General features: G+C 39.4%; 2 protein-coding genes across 2 annotated transcripts in view; one reads left to right on the forward strand and one right to left on the reverse strand.

The window, feature by feature from the left end:
* LOC134793142 (F-box only protein 21-like) overlaps positions 1–26,378 on the reverse strand; it is a 155,441-nt gene that overhangs the window by 84,527 nt on the left and 44,536 nt on the right. The gene's annotated exons all lie outside the window — the stretch shown is intronic.
* LOC134793047 (4-aminobutyrate aminotransferase, mitochondrial-like) lies at positions 1,319–7,386 on the forward strand. The gene is made up of 8 exons (XM_063764572.1): positions 1,319–1,501; positions 1,710–1,877; positions 2,227–2,505; positions 3,083–3,243; positions 3,783–3,933; positions 4,158–4,315; positions 6,702–6,970; positions 7,195–7,386. Exons 1-8 carry the CDS (start codon positions 1,319–1,321, stop codon positions 7,311–7,313), a joined length of 1,488 nt encoding a protein of 495 aa, XP_063620642.1. The 3' UTR covers positions 7,314–7,386.

Below are 26,378 nucleotides of genomic sequence, written 5' to 3' on the forward strand. Positions count from 1 at the left end.
TTTTCTGGCTGAGGAATTACTGCGGGGTCCACCACCTTTATTTACTACACTATTATGTTGATCGACGATAAAAATCCTATAATCGAATTGGAGACTGTACGTTTTATAATCGAGGTTGGTGGTCCTGAAAGCGACACAACATCTGATGAAAATGAGACTTCGTCAGAGTCAGAAAACGAAGAATATATAAATATTGAATATTTAGAATCAGATTTTGACGAATAGGTAAATTGAAAGAACCGAATTCTCTGGAAGCAATGTTTTGACATCATACGAGTATCAACATGAAGCCAATGCCCACTACCCCGACTATACATGACGTACGCACATTATTGCCATACGTAAGCTGTTTGCAGCGACACTATCTCAGGGTTAAATAAACTGTTGTCAGGCTTTTTTTTTACATAATAACAATCGCTTAACAATTTTAGACACGAGAACTTGTTAGAGGTTGAAGCAGTTGAAGTCAAAGGACTCTTTGGTCAAAGGCAACGTCTAAAAAGTTTCCGCATTGAATTGATGTTTGCATCGTTGACAATGGTTGACACAAATCGGCTGTATTTTTTTTGTATGTACCTATTGCGTTATCTGTGTATTTTATATTGACAATTGTGAATATTGACATTGGGCTTTCGCCATGTATTTGAATTGATTGCTGATCAACTTGTTCCCGTAAATACAAGATCTTTGGTTTCTGATTAGTTACTTGTACTTAGTTAGATACTGAAGGGAATAAACATGTTCCGTATAATGAAGGTTCCCGAGAATGCGTTGTTGCCCGCTATAAAATGTAAGTATAAGTTAGCCAAATTGGGAACAGCATAAGTTCAAGTTAGAGAGCATAGTTGTGAAAAAAATTACATTATAGATACACATCGTATTATACTAGATATCTACACTGTGTCCGACCAATGGTGTCGGAGCTTTTAGTCCACTCTTGCCTCTTGCTATATTCGATTGGCTCGCAGACAGACTTCGTTTTCGTGGTACAGTCAGCAGCAGAAGTTGCTAAGCGGGCGAGGTGTTCAAAATTACCTTGACACGCTCTTATTCTCTTAACAATAAAGTCGCGTCAAGATCATTTTGAACACCTCGCCCGCTTAGCAACTTCTGCTGCTGACTGTATCTCCCTTGTTTGGACAGTTGCTGCAACAGCCTTTAGGCTTTCTTTTATCTGTTTCTTATTTATTATGAACATTTCAAAATTATCCGAGTTAGCGCATAGCATGGTGACGTATTTAAGTCGATAATTTTTTTTTGCTCTATGTTTTTGTATGCTGGAGATCTATATGAATGAACTTTATTATTATTCATGCCCATGCCAAGGGCGCGGTTTACTGTCGCAATAAAACAGAAGAAGTACCTAAATGTACGAGATTCTGTGCACACAGATTCCAGGGGCCTCTCTGTGACACTCCAAGAGCCAGAGAAGCCATCAGTCAAAACATCGGTGCCGGGGCGCAAATCACAGTTGTTGTTTACTGAACTTAACAGTATACAGGTATTGCCTTCGACTATTACTTATACAAATATTTGTCATCTAATAATGGACAGTGGAATATTTATTGTTTTTTTAACGAAGTAGGTAACTTCAAGGGATCCTGAGGTTTAATTAGTGTAGGTAATAGCCAGCCATGTCGCGATTTAATAAAAGTTTTCGTCTAACAAATATGTATATAAATTAAAAAAATCCATAATATTTGTTTCAGCAAGCTCAATCTGTGCAGCTGTTTGGCGACTATGATAAGTGCGCTGGCAATTACTTCGTGGACGTGGACGGGAACGAGTTTCTGGACGTCTTTACCCAAATATCGTCGGTCCCAATAGGATACAACCACCCTGCGTTGCTGGGAGCATTTGAAGATAAACATGCCCTTGTAAGTAGGTACTCGTATTTCGAATGTGTGTCAATGTTAAACGACTTAAAGGGTCTTCACGTTGATGAGGATCGAGACATTCCACATAGGTGCATAGAGCTGTCTCACTCACACCGCACCGGAGCGACGTGCGGATCCGTATCAGCGTGACATCCATGTTGACCCTCGTTTATATTGGAAACGTAAAAAATAAAAAAATAAGGGATAATTTCCTAACATTTACTGATAAAATTTTGATCAGGGACTAGCACTCTAAAATGGCTTTTTATTTGCAAATCGCGAGAACATAGTTCGGGACTACTACTTACTTACAGCGCGTTACATAGCTTACGTTTATTAATATTTACAGAAATCCCTTATCAATCGGCCAGCGCTCTTAGTGTTTCCACCGGCCGACTGGCCATCGAAGCTCAAGCGTGTGTTGCTCGGTTTTGCGCCGCGCTGCATGAACCACGTGTACACGATGATGTGTGGCGCCTGTTCTCTCGAGAACGCGTACAAGTGCGCCTTCTTCTGGTACCGCAACAAGGAACGCGGGGGGCGGGTGGACTTCACGCCTGAGGAAAATGCGTCCTGCATGTTGAACCAACTGCCGGGGTCGCCGGACTTGGCTATCATGTCTTTTTGGGTAGATTTTTATTTACCTGTAAATTAAATTATTTATTAGTCATTGGAGCATTCCACTAAAATGTTAACCGTTTAAGTACAAACGCGAATTTTCTTAAGATTTTCAGGTATAGGTACTTATACTACTTAAATATAGGATTATTTTTTTTATCACAATGGACGTGAAAAATGCTAAGTGAAAAATAGTCATCGATTAGAAACGTTGCCAAAAATGTAGGTACCTACTTAATATGTACCTATACGAAATTAATATGTTTGTACATGATAGCTGGATTGGAATGGTCCAATTACATTTAGGTAGAATCATATAGAGGTATATACCACTCGTTATTACATAGGTACATTGTACAGTCACCACATGGGATTTGTTATGCCATTTAGGGTTCTCGCTAAATTGGAAATTCTATAGCGTAAGTATTGAACAACCAATTAAGCTAGGACCCTAAATGGCGCAACACTCGCGGAGCGTGATGGTACCTATAGTTACAATTAGTCGAGTAATATAATCAAATTTGTCTAGCTGTAACATTTACGACATGAAGTGTTTCTACATTTCCCGGCTAGTTTTAAACTTTCAGGGATGTTTCCACGGTCGCGCCTTCGGAGCCTTATCCACCACGAGATCGAAACCAATACACAAAATGGATTGCCCGGCCTTCGATTGGCCCGTGGCCCCATTCCCGAGATACAAGTACCCACTTCATGAAAATAAAGCCTATAACTGTGAGGAAGACCAAAGGTAATGCTTTCTCCTATACTTCCTATAGCAACGTTTCCTGTGCAACAAGAGCAAAGTTAGTTTTTGCTGTGAGTGCTGATTTAGAGTCCCGAGGACCTCGAGGTAGCGACAGATTCTACCTAATTTAAAACCTTGACCATAGCGAGTGACGTTAACACGAGGTGCAAAAAATCGTCATCTCGTGTGGCACATACAACTTTTCACCTCAGCAGTGAGATTACATTAGAGGGTAAAATAAAATATGAAAGGAAAGTTAAATACACATAATTTCACAAAAAGAAATCAGGAACTAATTTCTGTGATAAGTACACAAATAAGTGCTTGTACTAGGATTCGAACCTAGGACCTCCTGCTTCGTAGGCAGGGTCACTATTAACTAGGTTAGGTAATAGTTTAGTTAGCTGTGTCAAAGTTCCTGGGTCCTGGATCCTTAAAAAAAAATTGATTTGTGGTAAAATTTGATTAATTAGGTATTTTAATTAAGGGCAGCTAATTCCATTTCGTATCTCTCATGTATTTGAGTTGTTTATGTTACATAGATGTCTTGCCCACGTAGCGTGTATCATAGAAGAACGCCTAAAATGCTGTAGGCCAGTGGCGGGCGTAGTTGTGGAGCCGATACAGTCTGAGGGAGGAGACAACGAAGCGTCCCCGGAGTTCTTCCAGAGCCTTCAGCAGATCTGCAAGCAAGTAAGTTGAGGATTGAGTGAGCGAGTGAGCCTTGCTTTTTTTTTCATTTTTATCTTATGCCAGCTGTACTGTAGGTACCTAATGCGACTCGTTAGCGTGCCGTGTCGTAATAAAGTCACTGAGCATATACAGAATATTTTTTGCACATTGTCTCAATCTACTCATAGTGTAATCAGTTCCTCTTTGTTTTAAATACTATACAAAACGATTAAAAATGTTGTTAGATGGGAGTAGCTTTCATCGTAGACGAGGTTCAGACGGGGTGCGGCCCGACGGGCAAGATGTGGGGCCACGAACACTTCAACTTGCCCTCACCCCCGGACTTAGTCACATTCAGTAAGAAAATGCTCACGGGCGGGTTTTTTACGTCTTCGGAGTTCAAGTAAGTGGTCTTACTTTATAATTAACACCCGACGGCCCGGAGAATGTTTTATGTAATTTTTCTGCCTTTTGCACCTACTCAGACTTGTAACACTAAATATATGCACCAGCCGTTTGATGCATATACAGTGGCGGATTTCCCATAAGGCACAGTAGGCCCGGGCCTAGGGCGGCAAGATATTAGGGGCGGCAAATTCTGACAAAAAATTCGCTGATGATAACAAGAAATACCTAACTCAAAATTAGGCCAGGTAACGAATTCTCAAAAAAAAAGGATAGAGGGAAATGTTTGGAATACAATTTTTGACTTCGTAACTTTGTTTGAACTAGTTAGGAGGTGAACATATCAAAAGTCCCCGGCAGTAGAGTCTGTGCGGAAAGTGAAGAGTCGTGAAATGTATGGAGCCCAATACATTCCAGGACTCTTCTCTTTCCGCACGGACTCTAGCCCTAAGGCCGGGGAAGGGGGGAGTTTGAAGGTCCCATTTTTAGATTTTTCACTAAACTTATATCTCGGAAACTATGCGTTCTAACGGCATGATCATTATACAAAATCAAAGCTGATTAAATTTGCTCCAAGTTTTACTCAGTCAAGTTTTTCGATATCTTGGTGATTTCGCAGTTTAATTAGTTCGCGCCAAGATGGCACACTTGTGCGCAAATCGCGGCGCGAAGATCGTTCACGCCTTCGCGCCTTGTTCCCCGTTTTTAGTCGGTTTTTCGGCCCGCGTCAACGGAGCTAACCAGAATAGTGTGTAATGTGGAGTCTTGCTAGTTCGCGCGAACGCACGGAGGCGCGAACAATCTGCGAAATCGACGAAACACTCGCGTTCGCGGCTTCGTGCCGCGATTCGCGCACGAGTGTCGAGGGCCCTGTCTCAGATAAATGACAGTTAAACCGATCAGCTGATGCTTTTCAGCCATCTTGGCGCGAACTAAACTGTGAAATCACCGTGAAGTTTGCGAGTGTGGAGTCATACGTCAAAGTTGAAAGGACATTTTAGTCTTTAAATGTGATTAGTAATAAATAAAACTACCCAATAAACTGTTAAAATCTTTCGGGTTCCTTTCCTCGTGAGCACCGTGAATATTATTGTAGGAAATGTAATGCAAAATTACAGACGTTCAAGAGCGGATATCTCAAAAACTAAACAATCTACTTACCGGTCGAAAAACTCGACTGTATCAAACTTGTAGCAAATTTAATCAGCTTTCATTTTGTATAATGATCATGTCACAAGGATGCATAGTTTCTGAGATATTATAAGCGAAAAACCGAAAAATGGGACGTTCAAACCCCCTACCCCCGCCCGCTCAAGGGCCTACGAGTCCAACAAAGTTACTAAGTTAAAAATGTGTCCCAAGCATTTCCCTCTAACTATACCTTTTTGTTGCCTGACCTAAATGTAGTCAATATGATGGGTGCTGATGCTGAGAAAGGGGGGCGGCGACAGGGCCTGGGGCCTAGGGCGGCAAAGACTGCAAATCCGCCACTGTGCATATACATAGTTATATGCTATGCTACCAGGATAGAAATATATGCGCTGAGCGAGGATAGGTAACTGCAGTGATTCTATTGGTTTTTAACAAACCCATTCCTTCGCTACGCATCCTCGCACATCGTGAATCTCTATTGGAAACACAAACAAAATTGGTGTGAAGTGTGAATACCTATCGAGAACTTATTCTCGATTTAGGTATGACAGATGGGGATGGCAGATTATCTAAGCCTATGGTAAAATACTTAATTCAATGCCATAACTTAACGTGGGTGACGCCCTATAGATATTAGAATGAGATCAATGTCAACCGATAACATAGTAACCTACTAGTATATAATTAGCATAAGTATCGGTGAAAGACAACATTTACGAGTAGGTAAACCTATATAGAAGTTCCAAACTTTTCTAGCCCACATGGGATGACACCTTGTACGAGTGTGATATATTATAACTTCTAATCCCCGAGCGAAGGACCCAAATATTCCTGGTTTTTCGAATTGAATAATCTAAATAGGTAGGTATTGTTATAATTAGCGGGACGGAAACGGGTTTTAAGTGACAGAGTAGGTACTTACACTACACTGTGACCAACTAAGCTTCCGATGATTCCGATCCCCTAAATCCTCTTCTTCTTCTTTTTCGGTTCTTCAAACAGAGTCACACCATAAGGGTTCCTATTGTACCTACCTAGCTTTTTGGTACGGAACCTTAAAAAGGAGTGTACAGGTTTTTAATGGGTCGGCAACGCGCATGTAACACCACTGGAGTTGCAGGCGTCCATAGGCTACTGTGACTGCTTACCATCAGGCGGGCCGTATGCTTGTTTGCCACCGACATGCTAATATATATTATGCTTAAGTTAATTGAAGTTGTGGTCTATTGTAGGCCTGCACAGGGTTACAGAATTTTCAACACCTGGAGCGGAGACCCTGGAAAGTTGACCCTTCTGGACCAAGTACTTCGGATCATTGAGCAAGAGCAGCTATTAATTAATGTTCAGAAAACTGGAAAAGTATTGAAAGATGGTTTACATGTACTCGAGAAAGAATTTTCCAACGCGATAGGAAGAGTCCGCGGCCGAGGCACGTTCTTAGCATTCTGTTCCCCTAGTGCTAAAGTGAGGGACAAAATTAATAACAATTTGAAGAAAAATGGTAAGATGTTACGCTATTTATATTTAATTCATAGTGCATACATAGACAGGTGACGCGGGAATTTACGGATTGCTGGCCAAGTAGTTACAGACGAGTGAATGAGTATAAATGAGTCATTTCCTCAAATTTGAACTTAACAGACTTGAGTTCCTAGTAGTTGGCAGTTTTGAACCCCATTGAACATGCAGCTAATGTTGTTTTATTCATACTATTTCTTGCTGCAGGTGTTCTGAGCGGCATATGCGGAGAAAAGTCGATCCGCCTGCGCCCCGCGCTCATCTTTCAGGAGAAACACGCTCACATCTACTTGGATATCCTAAGAAAAACATTGAAGGAACTTTAAAACGTACCTTTGTATTTATATCTTTTCAAGCGATCTTCGTGTAATAAGTAAGTGCTGTTTTTTTATGCTGACGTATTTTGTGATATTATTTATACTAAGTACTTATTGATATAAAGATCAATTTTATTAACTTGACAAGCATTCATATTTTTTACCGCTAGTTTTTAATATACGAATGATGCTTTGGTAACAATCTAAAAGGTTTCAAGACTTTGTCGCCAACTTATAAATATCTACCGGCCAGTCAACAAAGTAACCAACTTCTGGTTTTGTTATAGGTTCAACTGTATAAATCATCTCAAAAATATATCCCCACTCGTATGTCAATGAATTAAGAACTATGGGACATATTTTTGAGTAAGTTGTCTACACCCATATTTTTACAGTTGACTGTACAGTGACCTGCAATAATATGTTACTAATAATAGGTTCAACTGTATAAATCATCTCAAAAATATATCCCCACTCGTATGTCAGTGAATTAAGAACTATGGGACATATTTTTGAGTAAGTTGTCTACACCCATATTTTTACAGTTGACTGTACAGTGACCTGCAATAATATGTTACTCTTCGAAGGCCACAAAAATATGTGACACGCTCTTATGGCTCTACAAATAAGATCGTGTCAGATATTTTTGCAGCCTTCGTTGTGTAACATATTATAGCTGGTGACGTACATAATTTTCGCAAAACATAAAAAAGCCCAATAAAAAAGTATGTAGAGTTGTCAATTTTATACTTCTAGGTAGAGGTACATTATACATATGTAGAGTCTATGTGCGGAAAGAGAAGAGTCGTGAAATGCCCAATAGTGAAATGTATTGGGGCCCCATATATTTCACGACTCTTCTCTTTCCGCACAATCTCTATAAGGATATGATCTAAAAAATGTCAAGAGATTATAGTGTGTAAAGATCTATATAATTTATTCAATAGGTATTATTTTAGTATGTATATTATTTTAAAAAAACTTGGTTAATTTTACAATTATTGTGTGTATTATAACATGTAGGTACATAATACTAAAACAGCAAACTTGTCTAAAGGGTATCTACGTGTTGAATCTTAAGGTATCCCCACGCACGCTTATTTAATGACGGGGTTGTATATACTGTATATAGGTACCCAGTGGCGTAGATAGGGAGAGGCGGCGGGGGCGGCCCGCCCCGGGTCTCACCCATTTAGGGGTGACACCCGACCGTGAACATCAGTAGTGTCATCTATAAAAATTCGTAAAACTGTGGCAGATTGCACAATCGCCATTAAGGAAATAATATACAACGTGCCCACGAGGAACCCGAGAGATTTTGACAGTATATTCCTGATCATATTTAATGACTAATTTTACATTTTTTATTTTTTTATTTTAGGACATTTGTCCTATAAACTGTTTTGGAATTCGCCTAGTTTCAGAGTCCAGTACCACCAACCAGCTAAAAAAAACATCTTTATATTGTTACTTTACTGCAATGGGACCTAGTCCAAATATCCTTATTGATAGAATGTAAAAAAGTGACAAGTAGGTACACTTTGCAGAAACTAGGTTTTACAAAAAAGTTAAAATTCTTTTTGAGTGTTAGTTTTACAAATAGTATTTATATTTTATGTACAAATGCGTACAAAAAATCGAAAAATAACTTTTTTTTACGGGTAACTGCCGTAAACTTTTTTAATATGTTTTCCTTCTTTTGGCCTCGGAAATGCGTGGTTAAAATCTCTTGGGTGCCTCGTGGGCACCTGGTATGTAACAATAATATGTTGGCGCCTCGTAGGTTTTTTTTATTCAGGACCATTGTAAAGGTTTTTTTCTTAAATTATGTGATTATAGTTGGTCAAGCAGATCTTGTCAGTAGAAAAAGGCGGCAAATTTGAAAAATGTAGGCGCGAAGGGATATCGTCTCATAGAAAATTTGAATTTCGTGCCTTTTTCTACTGACAAGATTTGCTTGACAATCTATATTTCTGTAATTGACAAAAAAAGTTAAAATTATTTTTGGGTGACAGTTTTACAAATTATAGAATTTACATTGTATGTACAAATACGTACAAAAAATCGAAACTCAATTTTGTTTTGGCGAAATTGACGTAGTCTTTTAGTATTTTTTCCTTATTTTGGCCTCAGAAATGCGTGGTTAAAATCTCTCGGGTTCTTCGTGGGCACCTGGTATGTAACAATAATATGTTGGCCTCGTAGGTTTTTTTTATTCAGAAAGGTTTTTTTTTATTATGTGATTATTTCTGTAATTGAGAAACTATGTCACTGCTTGTAATTGGGGTAAAAGTCCAGAGTGACTATTTGAAATTCATTGTGAAATGGGATTTTACAGAATCTCTTCCAAATCTCGCACTTGGCAAAAAAGTTTTTAATTTTTTTTAACATAAATTATTTGTATATCTTTCACGGGACAATGATGACTCGGACCTTTGGGAGGCGTGCGCGGAGCCCAAGCCAACATGTAGATGCCCCTTTACACTTATGAAATGTGGGTTAAGCCCCACATTCACACTCCTACCTTGTAGTCCGCCTCGTAGTCCGCCTCGTTGGGTAGGATTGTGTATGGGGGTTGCGGACTACGAGCCGTCCTACAAACGGCTAAACAGTAGGACGGCTCGTAGTCCGCAACTCCCATACACAATCCTACCCGACGAGGCGGACTACAAGGTAGGAGTGTGAATGGGGGGCTTTACACCGAGCGGATGCTGTCCCCGTGTCATAGAACGCACGCAGAGGCAACACCCGCCAGGGTGTGGACTATTGAGAGTTCATGGAATCTAAAATGAAAGCGATGGAGTATATTGTGAGCTATGGAATATTAAACATAAATTACTATTACTTTTTTAAATAATTATATTTTACAATTTGATTGAATTTTGGGGTGACACCGACAATTTCCGCCCCGGGTGCCACCCATGCTAGCTACGCCACTGTAGGTACCCGTAAGTTTTTCAACGGAGAAACAACAAATAATAATAAGGTAAAGGTACACTATTGTACCTATGGTAGTTTCACTAGTTTCGTTTATTTTCATGGTTATGTCACTTATATCTATTCAAATGAACCTAAAGTGTATCTGTCCAAAGCCTACCTAATCCTAGTCCATAACACTTTCATAACGTAATTTAATTGACGTAACAGTGAAATACATGTATGATGTGAACATCAAAAATACATAACAATTATAAATAAACTCGACCGCTACAACTAACGAGTGACTGCCAAAGTATACTGAGATTGAGTACTTAGCATACATGCGGTGCTCTACAGTGATGACACCGGTATTGCTCATTCCGATCGTGGCAATACCCACGAGACGGACCGGTTACGTTATCACTATACTTAATAGTAATAAAAAAAACTATAAATACATTAATATCTATAAAACATGTTCATTACGAGGCAGTTATTATAAGTCAATGACAAATCCAAATGAGGAACCTAAAAGACATTCACGCGGCGGTGAGTCAGACAACACGTCAATGCTCCGGCGCAAGGGACGGCGCGGACGCATGCGTGGTCGGACATGCAACCTACTCACTGGCACATTTGGTAGTTTTCGAATATTCTTAAAAATATTTCTTAATTATTACGATCCTGCTATACATTTTACATCGAGTAACTATTGTTCTCGGGCATTTACTTTGTAAATCATTTCGAAACGATAGGGTCAAAAGGAGTTCCTGTTTTTTTTTGCGGTCCACCGTCTCTTGGTGCAAAATAGTTAAGTATTTTTGCATGAAGGACGCAAACTTTGTTTTTACTGCGTTTGCTGATTTTGTGACCCTATAGGTACGAATAGTGATCCAAAAGACTCGAGCCTTTGTAGCTCTTTTTTTTAGGGCTCGCCTCAATCCTTGAAGGCTAAAAGCCTACTAACTCTTTAGCCCCCGAGCCTAGTTCAATTTAAGAGCCTAGACTCTTGGGGCTAATAACCTTATTAAGCCCCTAAAAACAAAGCCTATTTAGCTCTTTAGCCCCCGAGCCTAGTTCTATCTTGTCCAGTCCCACGATGTGACGTCACCATAAGCGTTGCGGCTCATATACAGGGCCGGATTAACCCTAAGTCAAAGTAGGCAACTGCCTAGGGGCCCCGCTTCGGCTTGGGGGCCCCGCCTCGGCTAGGGGTCCCTGGCGGCTCAGCGCGCACCAAATAAAATTTTGTTCCATAGGCTCAAAATTCATGAGTAAATTTTTTATTCTTATAATAATGAATAACAAATTATTGTTTTTTTATTTCATTCTTTAAATTAATGAAATACTGTAATAAAATTGAAGCAATACGTAAAAGTTTACGAGGCGCATTCTGCGTAGGTACCTGTTGTAAAGTTGTAATTTGAGGTTTTCAGGGAAAATGGTTCGAAAAAAATTTCGAACAACCAACAACTTTTGGGTTATTTCGACTCAGAATCACGAGGACTAGATTGATTAAAACAAAGAAAAAGAAAGAGACGAAAGTGTTCCCAGTTTTTCAAAGGAATGCTCGACCTTCAGCCTCAATTTACCATTGGTTTATTGTGTTCCATATCTCCTCTACTTCAGCTTAGCCTTTGGCGTCGCTGCGCCAAGCTCGGTCTGCGGTCTCACTTTTTAATACAAAGGACATTGGTTCGTGTCTGTGCTGAATTATTTATTCTGAAGCCTGATGAAGCACGGCTTTGACTTTGCATGAAAGCTCGCCTCATGCACTCCGGACTTTTAGAACCAGATGAAGATCGATACCGATCGAGCCTTTTAACACGGTTTCACAATTTGCGATATTGTCAAAAAAAAACGCGCTCGCTGCGCTCGCGTTTATTTTTGCTTCTTTAATTGACCCTGTATCTACATGTTAGCTTGACTGGTGAATTAATAGAGGTACCTAGACCATGAAAAGTCTACAATGATTTTGATAGCATACACAGTGCAAGTGTTATTTATACGTCATAATTTCGTAGAAGTTTTGACGTTTAAAATAACACTTGCACTGCGATTGCTATCAATATTGTTACAGGCTTATCTTGGTCTAACTCTAGTAAATTAAGTAATTTTAATATATGGAAATTCTTTATTAGGTCTTTACTAGGTTGATTCTAATCATGTGGCTCGGCGTTTGGTCTTATGGTCGGACAATGGCTGTCCAGCCTCTCAAAATATTAACTATTGAGAAAATCAACTTTGCGGCACTAGTTGAGCTTAGCTTTTAGCCTCGCTTAAAATTGGCTATTAGAGGTAGATAAGAAAGTGACGCTGAAGCTCTCATCTTTGGTATTCCACTGGGAATTGGCCTTAAGCCTAAAGGGCTCTCCCCACACTTGACGCGACGCGGAATCGGCAAAAACCGATAGGATAAAGCTTTATGTCCACGCAATAAGCGCGAAACAGACATCGTTCGATTTGGATCGGCTCGGCCGACGCCTGAAGATTGAAATTAAAAACGCAAACTTTTTTTTCCCTGTACTGAATGTGCTGTGTGCAGAATTTACTGTAGGGGGCCCCGAGCTTCGCACTGCCTAGGGGCCCCGACATGCTTAATCCGGCCCTGCTCATATATGAGCCGTGGGAGAGGAGGGGTTTTAAGATCCTAAACTCTTGGGGCTAATAACCTTATTAAGCCCCAAGAGTCTAGGCTCTTAAATAGAATTAGGCTCGGGGGCTAAAGAGCTAAATAGCCTTTTAGCCTTTTAGGCGTCAAGAGATGAGGCGAGCCCTAAATAAAGAGCTAAAAGGCTCGAGTCCTTTGGATCACTAGGTACGAACTAGCTAAAGAGTCCATACCAAATAGAATCACGGGACTAGGGAGTGGTTTCAATTTATGGTTCTCATCTCATGGCGCCTTTAACGCTAAGGCTTTTTTTTTCTTAAAGTTTAAGTTTCTGTTAGAGCTGCTCGTGCGTTTCTTACCTGCTAGTTATTTATTCTTGTTGGATCGATAAATGGATATGTACCTAAAATAAATCATGTTTCAATAGGTACCTATTTAAACTAATTGCAAAATGTTAGGTAGGTATCTAATGTTAAACAAATTAATTTAATGGCTTAAGAAAGTAGTATGATGAGAGCGAGTACGATTTCGTGCAAACAACAAGTTCCACTGCGGAAGTCTACTTAGTGACTCATAGAACATAGAATAATTTGCGGCTGCGCCATTGCAGGTATGATTTGTGGATGTGAGACACCTGGTTTGATATTTACAATACTTCTTACGTTTTCAAAATACAACCAGTGTAGGTAAGTTTGATCTCCGATTATCCATAATACTGGCTACTATAATAGGGGTCTAGGAATAATGGGCACGCGCTCTTCAGTCGAATCCAAATGGTTCGTGAATACATATGTTGGTCAAGTGTCCGCGAGTCCATCGTTTGGGAGGTACACTTTCTCTAATATACTCGTTAGAGGGATCAAAGAGCAACGCAATTTTCGACTTTATCAGTTATCTATATAAACGGTAAAAGTGACGCCGCGCGTGTATGGGATGAGCAAAGCGTGCAATCGCTTATTTCATCTGTCGGAGTCGTTTATCGTTTCACTGGCCTTGATCATGCCGCGGATAGGGTTGCCATACGTCCGGATTTGTCCGGACATGTCCGGGTTTTTGACCCTTTGTCCGGATTGCGGCCGGACTTGGCATGTGTCCGGATTTTTTGGAATGACCTTATAAAAATTAAATGCGCGCCCGGGGAGGGGGCTACGGGATCGGGCGAAGGGAAAGGGAAAAGTAGTAGATCCACGATACAGTACACCGCAGAGAGCAGCGCGCCGCCGGGGCGTCGTTCAAGTTACGCCAAATCTCTGCTACAAGAAATGTCCGGATTTTTAGGGTGATGTCCGGATTTTTATCAGTACATTTAATTCTTCCATATGGCAACCCTAGCCGCGGATGTGTTGATGCCAATTTGGACAAATTCAATTACCAATTTCTCTTTCACAGTCTACAACTCTACATTTCCTTTTTTGTTAGAAAATTTCATGTTAAGTGCTTTGCGCATGCGAAACGAACTGAGTAAATGTCGTACTACATTATCATTATGATGAAAAGAAAATGAAAGTTTCTCGGAGACATGCACGTAGAGTATTCAAAAAGACGTTAACTAATAGAGTGATATGGTTGCTAATGCTGCCTGTGGACGTTGAGATTAGGTAAATAAGACAAAAGGGAAACTACTTTTCACTAGACCACACTAGACAAGCGACTACAATAGGATGAACATACATAAAGTCTCTTTTTTACAAATATGTACAAAATACATACTTATGCATTTATTTCATTAAGTACTTTTTTACAGCTGTTCTTAGGTATAATATAAGGCTTAGGTAGGTTCTTTTTAATCAATTAATTGTTTATGTGTATATAGTAACTTTTCATAAGTATCGCCAGTTAAATGACTAAGAATCTAATAAATAGAGTCAATCTGAATCGGTACGTTTAAGTAGCTACATAGATAAATTTAATGTAGTTAGATAATCTAGACACGCGGTAGCGTGTCCAGCCAAGTTCAAAGAAAAAGGAACTGGCGACGCAGCAACCGTGTGTAATATTACACGAACCATTTCAAGCTACTTTTGACCCCTTTACAACTTGAAACCTACTTAACCTACACAAATGAAATTTGGCACATGTATTCAAGCCCCTTAGCTTGTCCAAAATACAAAATTTCATAAACGTAGCTCAAACAGTTACTGATAAATTAACGTTTAAAAACCGGCATTTTTGTGACTGACTGACATAGATCATAAACCTAACCCACTTCCAGATGACCTAGAAACTTGAAATTTGGCATCAAGGTAGACTATTAGGTGTATATAGAGGGAAAAATCTGAAAAGTGGAAATTATTGATATTTCGATGGAAACAAAATAATTAATACTTATAGACCAAAAACCTAACCCACTTCTAGATCACTTAGAAACTTGATATTTGGCACCAAGGTAGACTATTAGGTGAATATAGAGAGAAAAATCTGAAAACTGGAAATTATTGATATTTCGAGGGAAATAAAAAAATTAATACTTATAGACCAAAAACCTAACCCACTTCTAGATGATTTAGAAACTTGATATTTGGCATCAAGGTAGACTATTAGGTGTATATAGAGGGAAAAATCTGAAAACTGGAAATTATTGAGATTTCGATGGAAAAAAAAATTTATACTTATAGACCAAAAACCTAACCCACTTCTAGATGACTTAGAAACTTGATATTTGGCATCAAGGTAGACTATTAGGTTTATATAGAGGGATAAATCTGAAACGGGAAAAATTATTGATATTTAGACGTAAAAAAATTAATTAGGTAATACTTATAGACTAAAAACCTAACCCACTTCTAGATCACTTAGAAACTTGATATTTGGCATGAAGGTAGACTATTAGGCGTATAAAAAAGAAAAAAATCTGAAAACAGAAACTTTTTAACAATTGTCCGCGCGTTAGCGAGGGTCTCCTTTTCAGCTTAGGCAAACTGCTTTTATGATGAATACCTACTATAGTAATTTCTGTACAAAAAGTAATGATATCCCAACAAAAACATAAATGTGAAATGAGAGCCAAGTTCAATATTAAGAATATGTGTCGTTGTTGACTCGTTGACAAAAAAATTGAGATCTATATGGGTGCCAAGTTCTGTGTTGTGTAGAAAATCCTGAAATTATAAAGGATTTGACTTGGCTAGTTTTTACCAACAAATCAAATTTTAGAAAAGTACCCTATACGTAAAAACTAGCCAAGACAAATCCTTTATAATTTCAGGATTTTCTACACAACACAGAACTTGGCACCCATATAGATCTCAATTTTTTTGTCAACGAGTCAACAACGACACATATTCTTAATATTGAACTTGGCTCTCATTTCACATTTATGTTTTTGTTGGGATAATTATTACGTCTGCAGTATATTCAAATGAATTAAGAAGTCACGAAAGTTCAATTCTAGATTGCATTTCTATATATCAACAATGACAGCAGTTCAGTTATATCAGGTAGGTATAAATTTACTTACATTATTACATTCTATCCAAGTGAAGTATTCTCTTGTTTAAGGAAGTCCCATACAGTTTCGCTCCAGTTTGTCCACGTCATAGTTTGACTTCAATTAGATGCTAGAAGTCTGTCCTTACCCTACACCGACTTTAACAGAGCAAAGTGTGAAAGTAAATATTTATAAACGTGATAATTTTCATAGGAACTCGACGTTAATGATCGCACTCCACACTTTGTCATTTCAAAGTCTGTGCAGAGTTAAAAGCTTGGCGTGTGACTACTTTTGTACTATTCTAGGTACTATACAACTCCATCAGCCTTATAAAAAAAGACCTCATTTCATTAAACACTTAATTGAAATCATACAAAACATGAGACACCACGTCACATACTGCTATTTTAAGACACAGCGTAGGTATCTATCTACCTAAAAGCGCGTCTACTATTCCAATTATAACTTCTAACAGAGCGCGAAAATAGATCCAATAACTCTCCATGCGATCCAGCAGAAAGCTGAAATCCTGTAATGTCTATCCTATCTATCTCATTCCTGTGGTAGACATAGGTATTTAGGTACCCTTTAATTACTTACTTATGATTCCGAACATGCGGCGCTTTACTAAATATCGTGTGCTTAAAGGGCTAATTAAAACTTTAAAACCATGACTACTTTGAAACAAAGGCTTTCACCTCACGGAGTACCTATGGTTTTTTTTTAATGCAGCCTGTAGCCTGTTATTTTATTATCTTAAGTAGTTTTATTTGTTAGCACTTTTTAAAGGTTTGATAAAATAAAACCCATGATTGTCTGCAAGCGACACTTTTATAGCTGTATAATTATTAATTACACGTCAGCGTCTATTATTTCCAGTGTTTTGTTTTGTGTAATAAAATTAATTATTACTATAATAATATATTACTCTACATTTCATAGAATACCTCCCTACATCATTTATGATTACGGTCGGCTATTAAATTCGATTTGTAGGTGAACGTTTGACCGTGTGACCTGCCAATATACTCGTATCCTGTTGGAAAATACCTCGTTTTGTTTGTAGGTACTAAAACCTATTTAATGTGGTATATAGGATGGAGGCTCTACAGCTGATTTATATGCACCTCACGAAACTAATCTATTTAATATTCAGTATTTTCGTCAATGAACATTTCGAATTATCTATAGCACTAGTTACCTATAGATAATTCGAAATGTTTACTTTGTTGCTTATATATTTAAATTTTTCAAACAGTTTGCTGTTTTTAGGCACGACGCGATGGAACGGAAACATTTATATAGATGGTGTTTTAGATAGTCGCCATAAGATATATATGTCGTAGCGGTGCTCAAATAAATCTAACGCTTTAAATGTCATAGACCTAATAATATTAATTATAGCTACATGTACTTATCTTATACGTATTTAGAGCGCGTAAAAACTTCCAGTGCCCGCTACCTGTCACAGTACCTACTCGTAATTAAATAATTGTCCAGTAGTGTAATGGAGCAGTATCGATACGCTGGGTCCAGCGTGACCTCCCGCGTCGCCCACGGTGGCACCACGCGGCACCGACTCCCGCGCTATTTACGCATTCAACTGATATTAATAGATCTTCACGAAATCATATTTTTAAAAGCGAACTTCTGAAGTGCCAAGCGAATTTGTATGCCTTCGCGAATAATATTTCGCAGGTAATAAGCAAGACAAAACATCATTCATTGATTGTGTGAAAGGCTAAGAAAAATTCGTGTTTCTCATTTGACAGCTGATATAGATGGCGTTGTACTGCACCGTATCCACATATTACGTTAAGAGCGCTATTACATTTCGGCGTTGAGCGAGTTTAGGTATTTTACGCGCTGCGGCAGGCCGTGCGAGCTCAGTATGCCGATCCCTTCTACCACACTCGCACTACAATGATGGATTAAACATTCTTGATCCTTCGCGAAGCATATTGAAATCAACCATAACAACACTAACTGTACTTAACTTTTAAAGTTCTAAAACTGTTATTTGGTAAGTACGAAAATACTAAATGCAGTGCAAATGTACATAGGGGCTGTTCATAAATTACGTCATCTATTTTTGACGATTTTTGACCCCCCCCCCCCCCCCTCAAATCATCCAAAAATCAAGCTTCGGATGAATCTGTTTCCTCCTACGTCATGTTACCATCATCCGATGTCCAGACCACCCCCACTCCGCCCATTTGAAACGACGTAATTTATGAATAGCCCCATACTCGTACTTATGAAGGTATATTACTCGAAAGAAATTATAGGTACCTACTCGCTTATTTACATGTTTCGTCATTGCATTTGGTACCTATAGGTTGTAAAGTTTGTATCAACGAGGGTTTAAAAACGAACTGGTACTGAGGATCTGATGATGATTAAGGTGGTCACGGATACCAATCAACCATGTAGTAACATGATTAGGCTCGTTTGATTCGTCTCAACAAGATCTTTGACACTGAAGATACACAGGGTCTGATGATGGAGCTGGAAGGTGGCCACGGGTACCAGTCTATCATGTAACTAAACAACTTCGTGTTTGGGCTCGTTTGATTCGTCTCAACAAGATCTTTCACACAAGACAGTACTCAGGGTCTGATGATGGAGCTGGAAGGTACCATTACCAATCAACCATGCAACTAAACCACATCGTGTTTAGGATCGTTTGATTCGTCTCAACAAGATCTTTGACACTAGGTGATACTCAGAGTCTGATGATGGAGCTGGAAGGTGGTCACCGGTACCAATCAACCATGCAACTAAACCACTTCGTGTTTAGGCTCGTTTTATTCGTTTCAACAAGATCTTTGACACAAGATAGTACTCAGGGTCTGATGTTGGAGCCGGAAGGTGGTCACCGGTACCAATCAACCATGCAACTAAACCACTTCGTGTTTAGGCACGTTTTATTCACCTCAACAAGATCTTTGACACAAGGTAGTACTCAGGGTCTGATGAGGGAGCGCGAAGGTGGCGACGGGTACCTGTCTATCATCATCAGACCCTGAGTAGTATCTTGTGTCAAACATCTTATTGCGACGAATCAAACGAGCCCAAACACGAAGTGGTTCAGTTACATGGTAGACTGGTACCCGTGGCCACAGTCCAGCTCCATCATCAGACCCTGAGTACTAACTTGTGTCAAAGATCTTGTTGCGACGAATCGAACGAAGCCAAACACGAAGTGGTTTAGTTGCATGGTTGATTGGTACCGGTGACCACCTTCCGGATCCATCATCAGACCCTCAGTACTACCTTGTGTCAAAGATCTTGTTGCGACAAATCAAACGAGCCCAAACACGAAGTGGTTCAGTTACATGGTAGACTGGTACCCGTGGCCACAGTCCAGCTCCATCATCAGATCCTGAGTACTATCTTGTGTCCAAGGTCTTGTTGAGACGAATCAAACGAGCCTAAACACGAAGTGGTTTAGTTGCATGGTTGATTGGTACCGGTGACCACCTTCCGGCTCCAACATCAGACCCTGAGTACTATCTTGTGTCAAAGATCTTATAGAAACGAATAAAACGAGCCTAAACACGAAGTGGTTTAGTGGCATGGTTGATTGGTACCGGTGACCACCTGCCGGCTCCATCATCAGACCCTGAGTACTATCTTGTGTCAAAGATCTTGTTGAGACGACTCAAACGAGCCTAAACACGAAGTGGTTTAGTTGCATGGTTGATTGGTACCGGTGACCACCTTCCGGCTCCATCATCAGACCCTGAGTATTATCTTGTGCCAAAGATCTTGTTGAGACGAATCAAACGAGCCCAAACACGAAGTGGTTTAGTTGCATGGTTGATTGGTACCGGTGACCACCTTCCGGCTCCATCATCAGACCCTGAGTACTATCTTAAGTCAAAGATCTTATTGAGACGAATAAAACGAGCCTAAACACGAAGTGGTTTAGTTGCATTGTTGATTGGTACTGGTGGCCACCTTCCGGCTCCATCATCAGACCCTGAGTACTATCTTAAGTCAAAGATCTTGTTGAGCCGAATCAAACGAGCCCAAACACGAAGTGGTTTAGTTGCATGGTTGATTGGTACCGGTGACCACCTTCCGGCTCCATCATCAGACCCTGAGTACTATCTTGTGTCAAAGATCTTGTTGAGATGAATAAAACGAGCCTAAACACGAAGTGGTTTAGTTGCATGGTTGATTGGTACCGGTGACCACCTTCCGGCTCCATCATCAGACCCTGAGTACTATCTTGAGTCAAATAAATACATATAGAATGTCAGGTCGTTTCAAATATTTTTAATCCTGTCCGGTAGTTTATTAAACTGTACCATTATAAATTATAATACTATAAAAACAGTGCTAGGATCAAAGTCTCTCGTTGCGGTTTACACGCACACAGTATAGCGTTTTACACGGCGCCCGCCGCACACAATGATAAAAAACCTCGTCGTCGCCGTTGAAAATGTGCGGAGCCGACCGACACACGTCCTGCCTCTACAAGCTCTGCCGCGGCACTAAGCTGGCGCAGCGCGCGTCATCGGTAATATAGAGTAGTTTTCAAAAAATTGCCAAAAAATTATAGTAGAATTTCATAAACACTAATGTATACCAACAGTATAAGCAAACGTTGCAGATTGCTTGAGTATGAAAATGACTTCGATATTAAGTAGATTTTCGTAGGAATTAACACTTGTTTCGGAGAGAAAATCGAGTTCGTTTTACTTTGATTTTCTCTTTCTCAAAGGTATGTCGGAAAAATATAGTTTGATATGCCTAAAGTACAGGGTATTAGTAATACAAAATAGCCAGGTTTAGCAGAGTAAAATTCTCAACATTTCCAAATAAGAGCTCGCCATTCAGTGCTTCACGGGGTTTTTCGGAAACGACCATCAGAAAAAAAATCATTACTAATTGAATAAGTCCTTTTTCTAATATTTACAACGATATTTATAAAGATAAGAAGACGCTTTTACTGGAACAAGTACTCATTGTTTCTAATAATGAGCGCAAAGTCCTGAATTTCGTCGACTAGTATCATCAATTTTGCATTATTTCGACTTTTATTGTAAGAGCGCTCTTAACGCTGGTTGTCAAAAGTTGTCGTTAGACAATCCAGTGACCACACATAACATAGCATAACCTAAAGGGTGTCTGGAAGAGATTGCTTTTTAGCGATAAGTCCGCCTGTTGTTTAACCTCTTCTTTTCTGTATGAATTGTTTTCTGTAATGAGGTGTGCAATAAAGAGTATTTGTATTTTAGTTGTCAATCTAAATTACCTATAAGTATTCTAATATTTTTTACTAAATTAAAATCATGCAGAGATGCGAAGTACCTACCAAGCCAAAGTTACCTAGTTATAAATTAATTAATATTTAGGCGATAAACAGAGGCTATCATCGTAAAGTGCTTTTAGGGCCCATAACCTGTTCATTATCTAAATAACGATTATCTTTAATACCTTCTTGGACACAAAAATTCTGCAGAATATTGTAAATTAAATACGTAACTAGATGTAGCTGACTGTACATACCCGAACAGTAATAGCAGAGATACAGTGGTAGTTAAAGCTGATTTCAGGTTGAACTACTTTGCTAAACACTGGCTCCTACTGACCCATTTGTATTCATAACAAGTTTGTTGACCTCGTTGACCAGCGACCCTGCTCGCGGTTAAGTACGCCGAACAAAGCCGCTAATGTTACTGCCGAGCGAGTTGCTGACTTTCGGAACGATCTGGCACAGTGGAGTGTAACTATGTGAAAAGGCAGGTACCTACCTATGATACTTATAGTGCAATCAATGTCCGAGATAACAGAGCGGTTTAATATTGGCACAATTCGTTATCAATTGGGTTGGGGGACCGCGAAGGGACGCAGATAGAGAATTAGATAGTCTGACCGTCTGACTAACGAAAGGCTAGAGTTAGACCAGCTAAGTTGGCAGCGATTTTGATAGCACAGGCTGCAAGTGTTATTTTAAACGTCATAATTTCATAGAAGTTCTTAAATTTGAAATATTTAACTGTCCAGCCGGACAATGATAACGAGCACATATGAAAGAATAGGCTATTTATTGGTACTCTATTATCCTAACAAATTGCTATATCTTTGAAAGACGGTTGTTGCATGTTTAACCTATAGGGCCGAGCGCTGTGCTGCAGTCAGTGGCGGATTTAAAGTCTTTGCCGCCCCTTTCGCAGCACCCATCATATTGACTTAATTTTAAGCTATTTCTTGTTGAGTTCAAAATTTTTTGTCACAATTTGCCGCCCCCAATTTTTTGCCGCCCTACTGGGCCTTAAGGGCAAATCCGCCACTGGCTGCAATAACAGTAACACTTGAGCTTTAATAGGCTGGCCATTCTTACAGCGACAATGTATTATGTAGGCCATCGAGCTAGAGTAAGACTGGAACTTGATTGTATACTATTAAGCTATAAGCTACCAAATGTATGGTATGATTAAATGCTGCACGCCATCGACGGATTAATCCACAAGGGCCGGCTGAGGGTATATGAAACGAAATGAACCCAAAACAGTAGAACGCGTGAGAATTAGGTTATTCATAACTAACGATTAGGTGCATTCAGGTAATTTCAAATACTTCGGATTGTCCGGTAACTCCGAAAATTGTACTCTAAAATGATTGTTATGGGTGATTTATGGAATTACGTCTATACCTACCTACAATAAAGAAAAAACCGGCCAAGTATAACTGAAATATCCTCTATTCTCACCTCTATTAATGGGGCCCTCTGTAAATGAGACAGAAATTTATTTGTACCTGGCTAACTGAGAGCCTGGGTAAGTGGAATACCTCTTTAAGTGAGACAAATCTGCTCGTCCCTTGAAGTCTCACTTGTCCAGGTTTCACTGTATAGGTAAAGAACTATTTTGTGTTTTTTTTTTCAAAATTTTAGACCCAGTAGTTTCGGAGATAAAGAGGAGGGAATGGTCATTTTTTGGCTATTTTCTTAAATAACTTCTAATCTATGTATTTTAAAATTATAAAAAAAAAAATTTGAAATTCTCAAAACGAGCCTGTTAATTTGATATATAACACGATATAGTTTGAAACTCTTTATTTTTTAACTTTCTCATTTAGGTAGGTACCCCCCAAAAGTGAACCCCATGTTTAAAATTTATTTGTTTACGGTACATGTGCATCTTTGGGTCCAGGGCCGGATTAAGCATGTCGGGGCCCCTAGGCAGTGCGAAGCTCGGGGCCCCCTACAGTAAATTCTGCACACAGCACATTCAGTACAGGGAAAAAAAAGTTTGCGTTTTTAATTTCAATCTTCAGGCGTCGGCCGAGCCGATCCAAATCGAACGATGTCTGTTTCGCGCTTATTGCGTGGACATAAAGCTTTATCCTATCGGTTTTTGCCGATTCCGCGTCGCGTCAAGTGTGGGGAGAGCCCTTTAGGCTTAAGGCCAATTCCCAGTGGAATACCAAAGATGAGAGCTTCAGCGTCACTTTCTTATCTACCTCTAATAGCCAATTTTAAGCGAGGCTAAAAGCTAAGCTCAACTAGTGCCGCAAAGTTGATTTTCTCAATAGTTAATATTTTGAGAGGCTGGACAGCCATTGTCCGACCATAAGACCAAACGCCGAGCCACATGATTAGAATCAACCTAGTAAAGACCTAATAAAGAATTTCCATATATTAAAATTACTTAATTTACTAGAGTTAGACCAAGATAAGCCTGTAACAATATTGATAGCAATCGCAGTGCAAGTGTTATTTTAAACGTCAAAACTTCTACGAAATTATGACGTATAAATAACACTTGCACTGTGTATGCTATCAAAATCATTGTAGACTTTTCATGGTCTAGGTACCTCTATTAATTCACCAGTCAAGCTAACATGTAGATACAGGGTCAATTAAAGAAGCAAAAATAAACGCGAGCGCAGCGAGCGCGTTTTTTTTTGACAATATCGCAAATTGTGAAACCGTGTTAAAAGGCTCGATCGGTATCGATCTTCATCTGGTTCTAAAAGTCCGGAGTGCATGAGGCGAGCTTTCATGCAAAGTCAAAGCCGTGCTTCATCAGGCTTCAGAATAAATAATTCAGCACAGACACGAACCAATGTCCTTTGTATTAAAAAGTGAGACCGCAGACCGAGCTTGGCGCAGCGACGCCAAAGGCTAAGCTGAAGTAGAGGAGATATGGAACACAATAAACCAATGGTAAATTGAGGCTGAAGGTCGAGCATTCCTTTGAAAAACTGGGAACACTTTCGTCTCTTTCTTTTTCTTTGTTTTAATCAATCTAGTCCTCGTGATTCTGAGTCGAAATAACCCAAAAGTTGTTGGTTGTTCGAAATTTTTTTCGAACCATTTTCCCTGAAAACCTCAAATTACAACTTTACAACAGGTACCTACGCAGAATGCGCCTCGTAAACTTTTACGTATTGCTTCAATTTTATTACAGTATTTCATTAATTTAAAGAATGAAATAAAAAAACAATAATTTGTTATTCATTATTATAAGAATAAAAAATTTACTCATGAATTTTGAGCCTATGGAACAAAATTTTATTTGGTGCGCGCTGAGCCGCCAGGGACCCCTAGCCGAGGCGGGGCCCCCAAGCCGAAGCGGGGCCCCTAGGCAGTTGCCTACTTTGACTTAGGGTTAATCCGGCCCTGTTTGGGTCACTAATTTACTTATGTGTACCAAATTTCAACTTAATTGGTCCAGTAGTTTCCGAGAAAATAGGCTGACAGACGGACAGGCAGACAGACGCATGAATGGATAAGGGTTCCGTTTTTTCCTTTTGAGGTACGGTCCGTACCTCAAAAGGAAAAAACGGAACCCTTATCCATTCATGCGTCTGTCTGCCTGTCCGTCTGTCAGCCTATTTTCTCGGAAACTACTGGACCAATTAAGTTGAAATTTGGTACACATAAGTAAATTAGTGACCCAAACAGGGCCGGATTAACCCTAAGTCAAAGTAGGCAACTGCCTAGGGGCCCCGCTTCGGCTTGGGGGCCCCGCCTCGGCTAGGGGTCCCTGGCGGCTCAGCGCGCACCAAATAAAATTTTGTTCCATAGGCTCAAAATTCATGAGTAAATTTTTTATTCTTATAATAATGAATAACAAATTATTGTTTTTTTATTTCATTCTTTAAATTAATGAAATACTGTAATAAAATTGAAGCAATACGTAAAAGTTTACGAGGCGCATTCTGCGTAGGTACCTGTTGTAAAGTTGTAATTTGAGGTTTTCAGGGAAAATGGTTCGAAAAAAGTTTCGAACAACCAACAACTTTTGGGTTATTTCGACTCAGAATCACGAGGACTAGATTGATTAAAACAAAGAAAAAGAAAGAGACGAAAGTGTTCCCAGTTTTTCAAAGGAATGCTCGACCTTCAGCCTCAATTTACCATTGGTTTATTGTGTTCCATATCTCCTCTACTTCAGCTTAGCCTTTGGCGTCGCTGCGCCAAGCTCGGTCTGCGGTCTCACTTTTTAATACAAAGGACATTGGTTCGTGTCTGTGCTGAATTATTTATTCTGAAGCCTGATGAAGCACGGCTTTGACTTTGCATGAAAGCTCGCCTCATGCACTCCGGACTTTTAGAACCAGATGAAGATCGATACCGATCGAGCCTTTTAACACGGTTTCACAATTTGCGATATTGTCAAAAAAAAACGCGCTCGCTGCGCTCGCGTTTATTTTTGCTTCTTTAATTGACCCTGTATCTACATGTTAGCTTGACTGGTGAATTAATAGAGGTACCTAGACCATGAAAAGTCTACAATGATTTTGATAGCATACACAGTGCAAGTGTTATTTATACGTCATAATTTCGTAGAAGTTTTGACGTTTAAAATAACACTTGCACTGCGATTGCTATCAATATTGTTACAGGCTTATCTTGGTCTAACTCTAGTAAATTAAGTAATTTTAATATATGGAAATTCTTTATTAGGTCTTTACTAGGTTGATTCTAATCATGTGGCTCGGCGTTTGGTCTTATGGTCGGACAATGGCTGTCCAGCCTCTCAAAATATTAACTATTGAGAAAATCAACTTTGCGGCACTAGTTGAGCTTAGCTTTTAGCCTCGCTTAAAATTGGCTATTAGAGGTAGATAAGAAAGTGACGCTGAAGCTCTC

The sequence above is a fragment of the Cydia splendana genome, chromosome 8 (assembly GCF_910591565.1).
Source record: "Cydia splendana chromosome 8, ilCydSple1.2, whole genome shotgun sequence".
In the NCBI taxonomy this organism is placed as follows: domain Eukaryota; kingdom Metazoa; phylum Arthropoda; class Insecta; order Lepidoptera; family Tortricidae; genus Cydia; species Cydia splendana.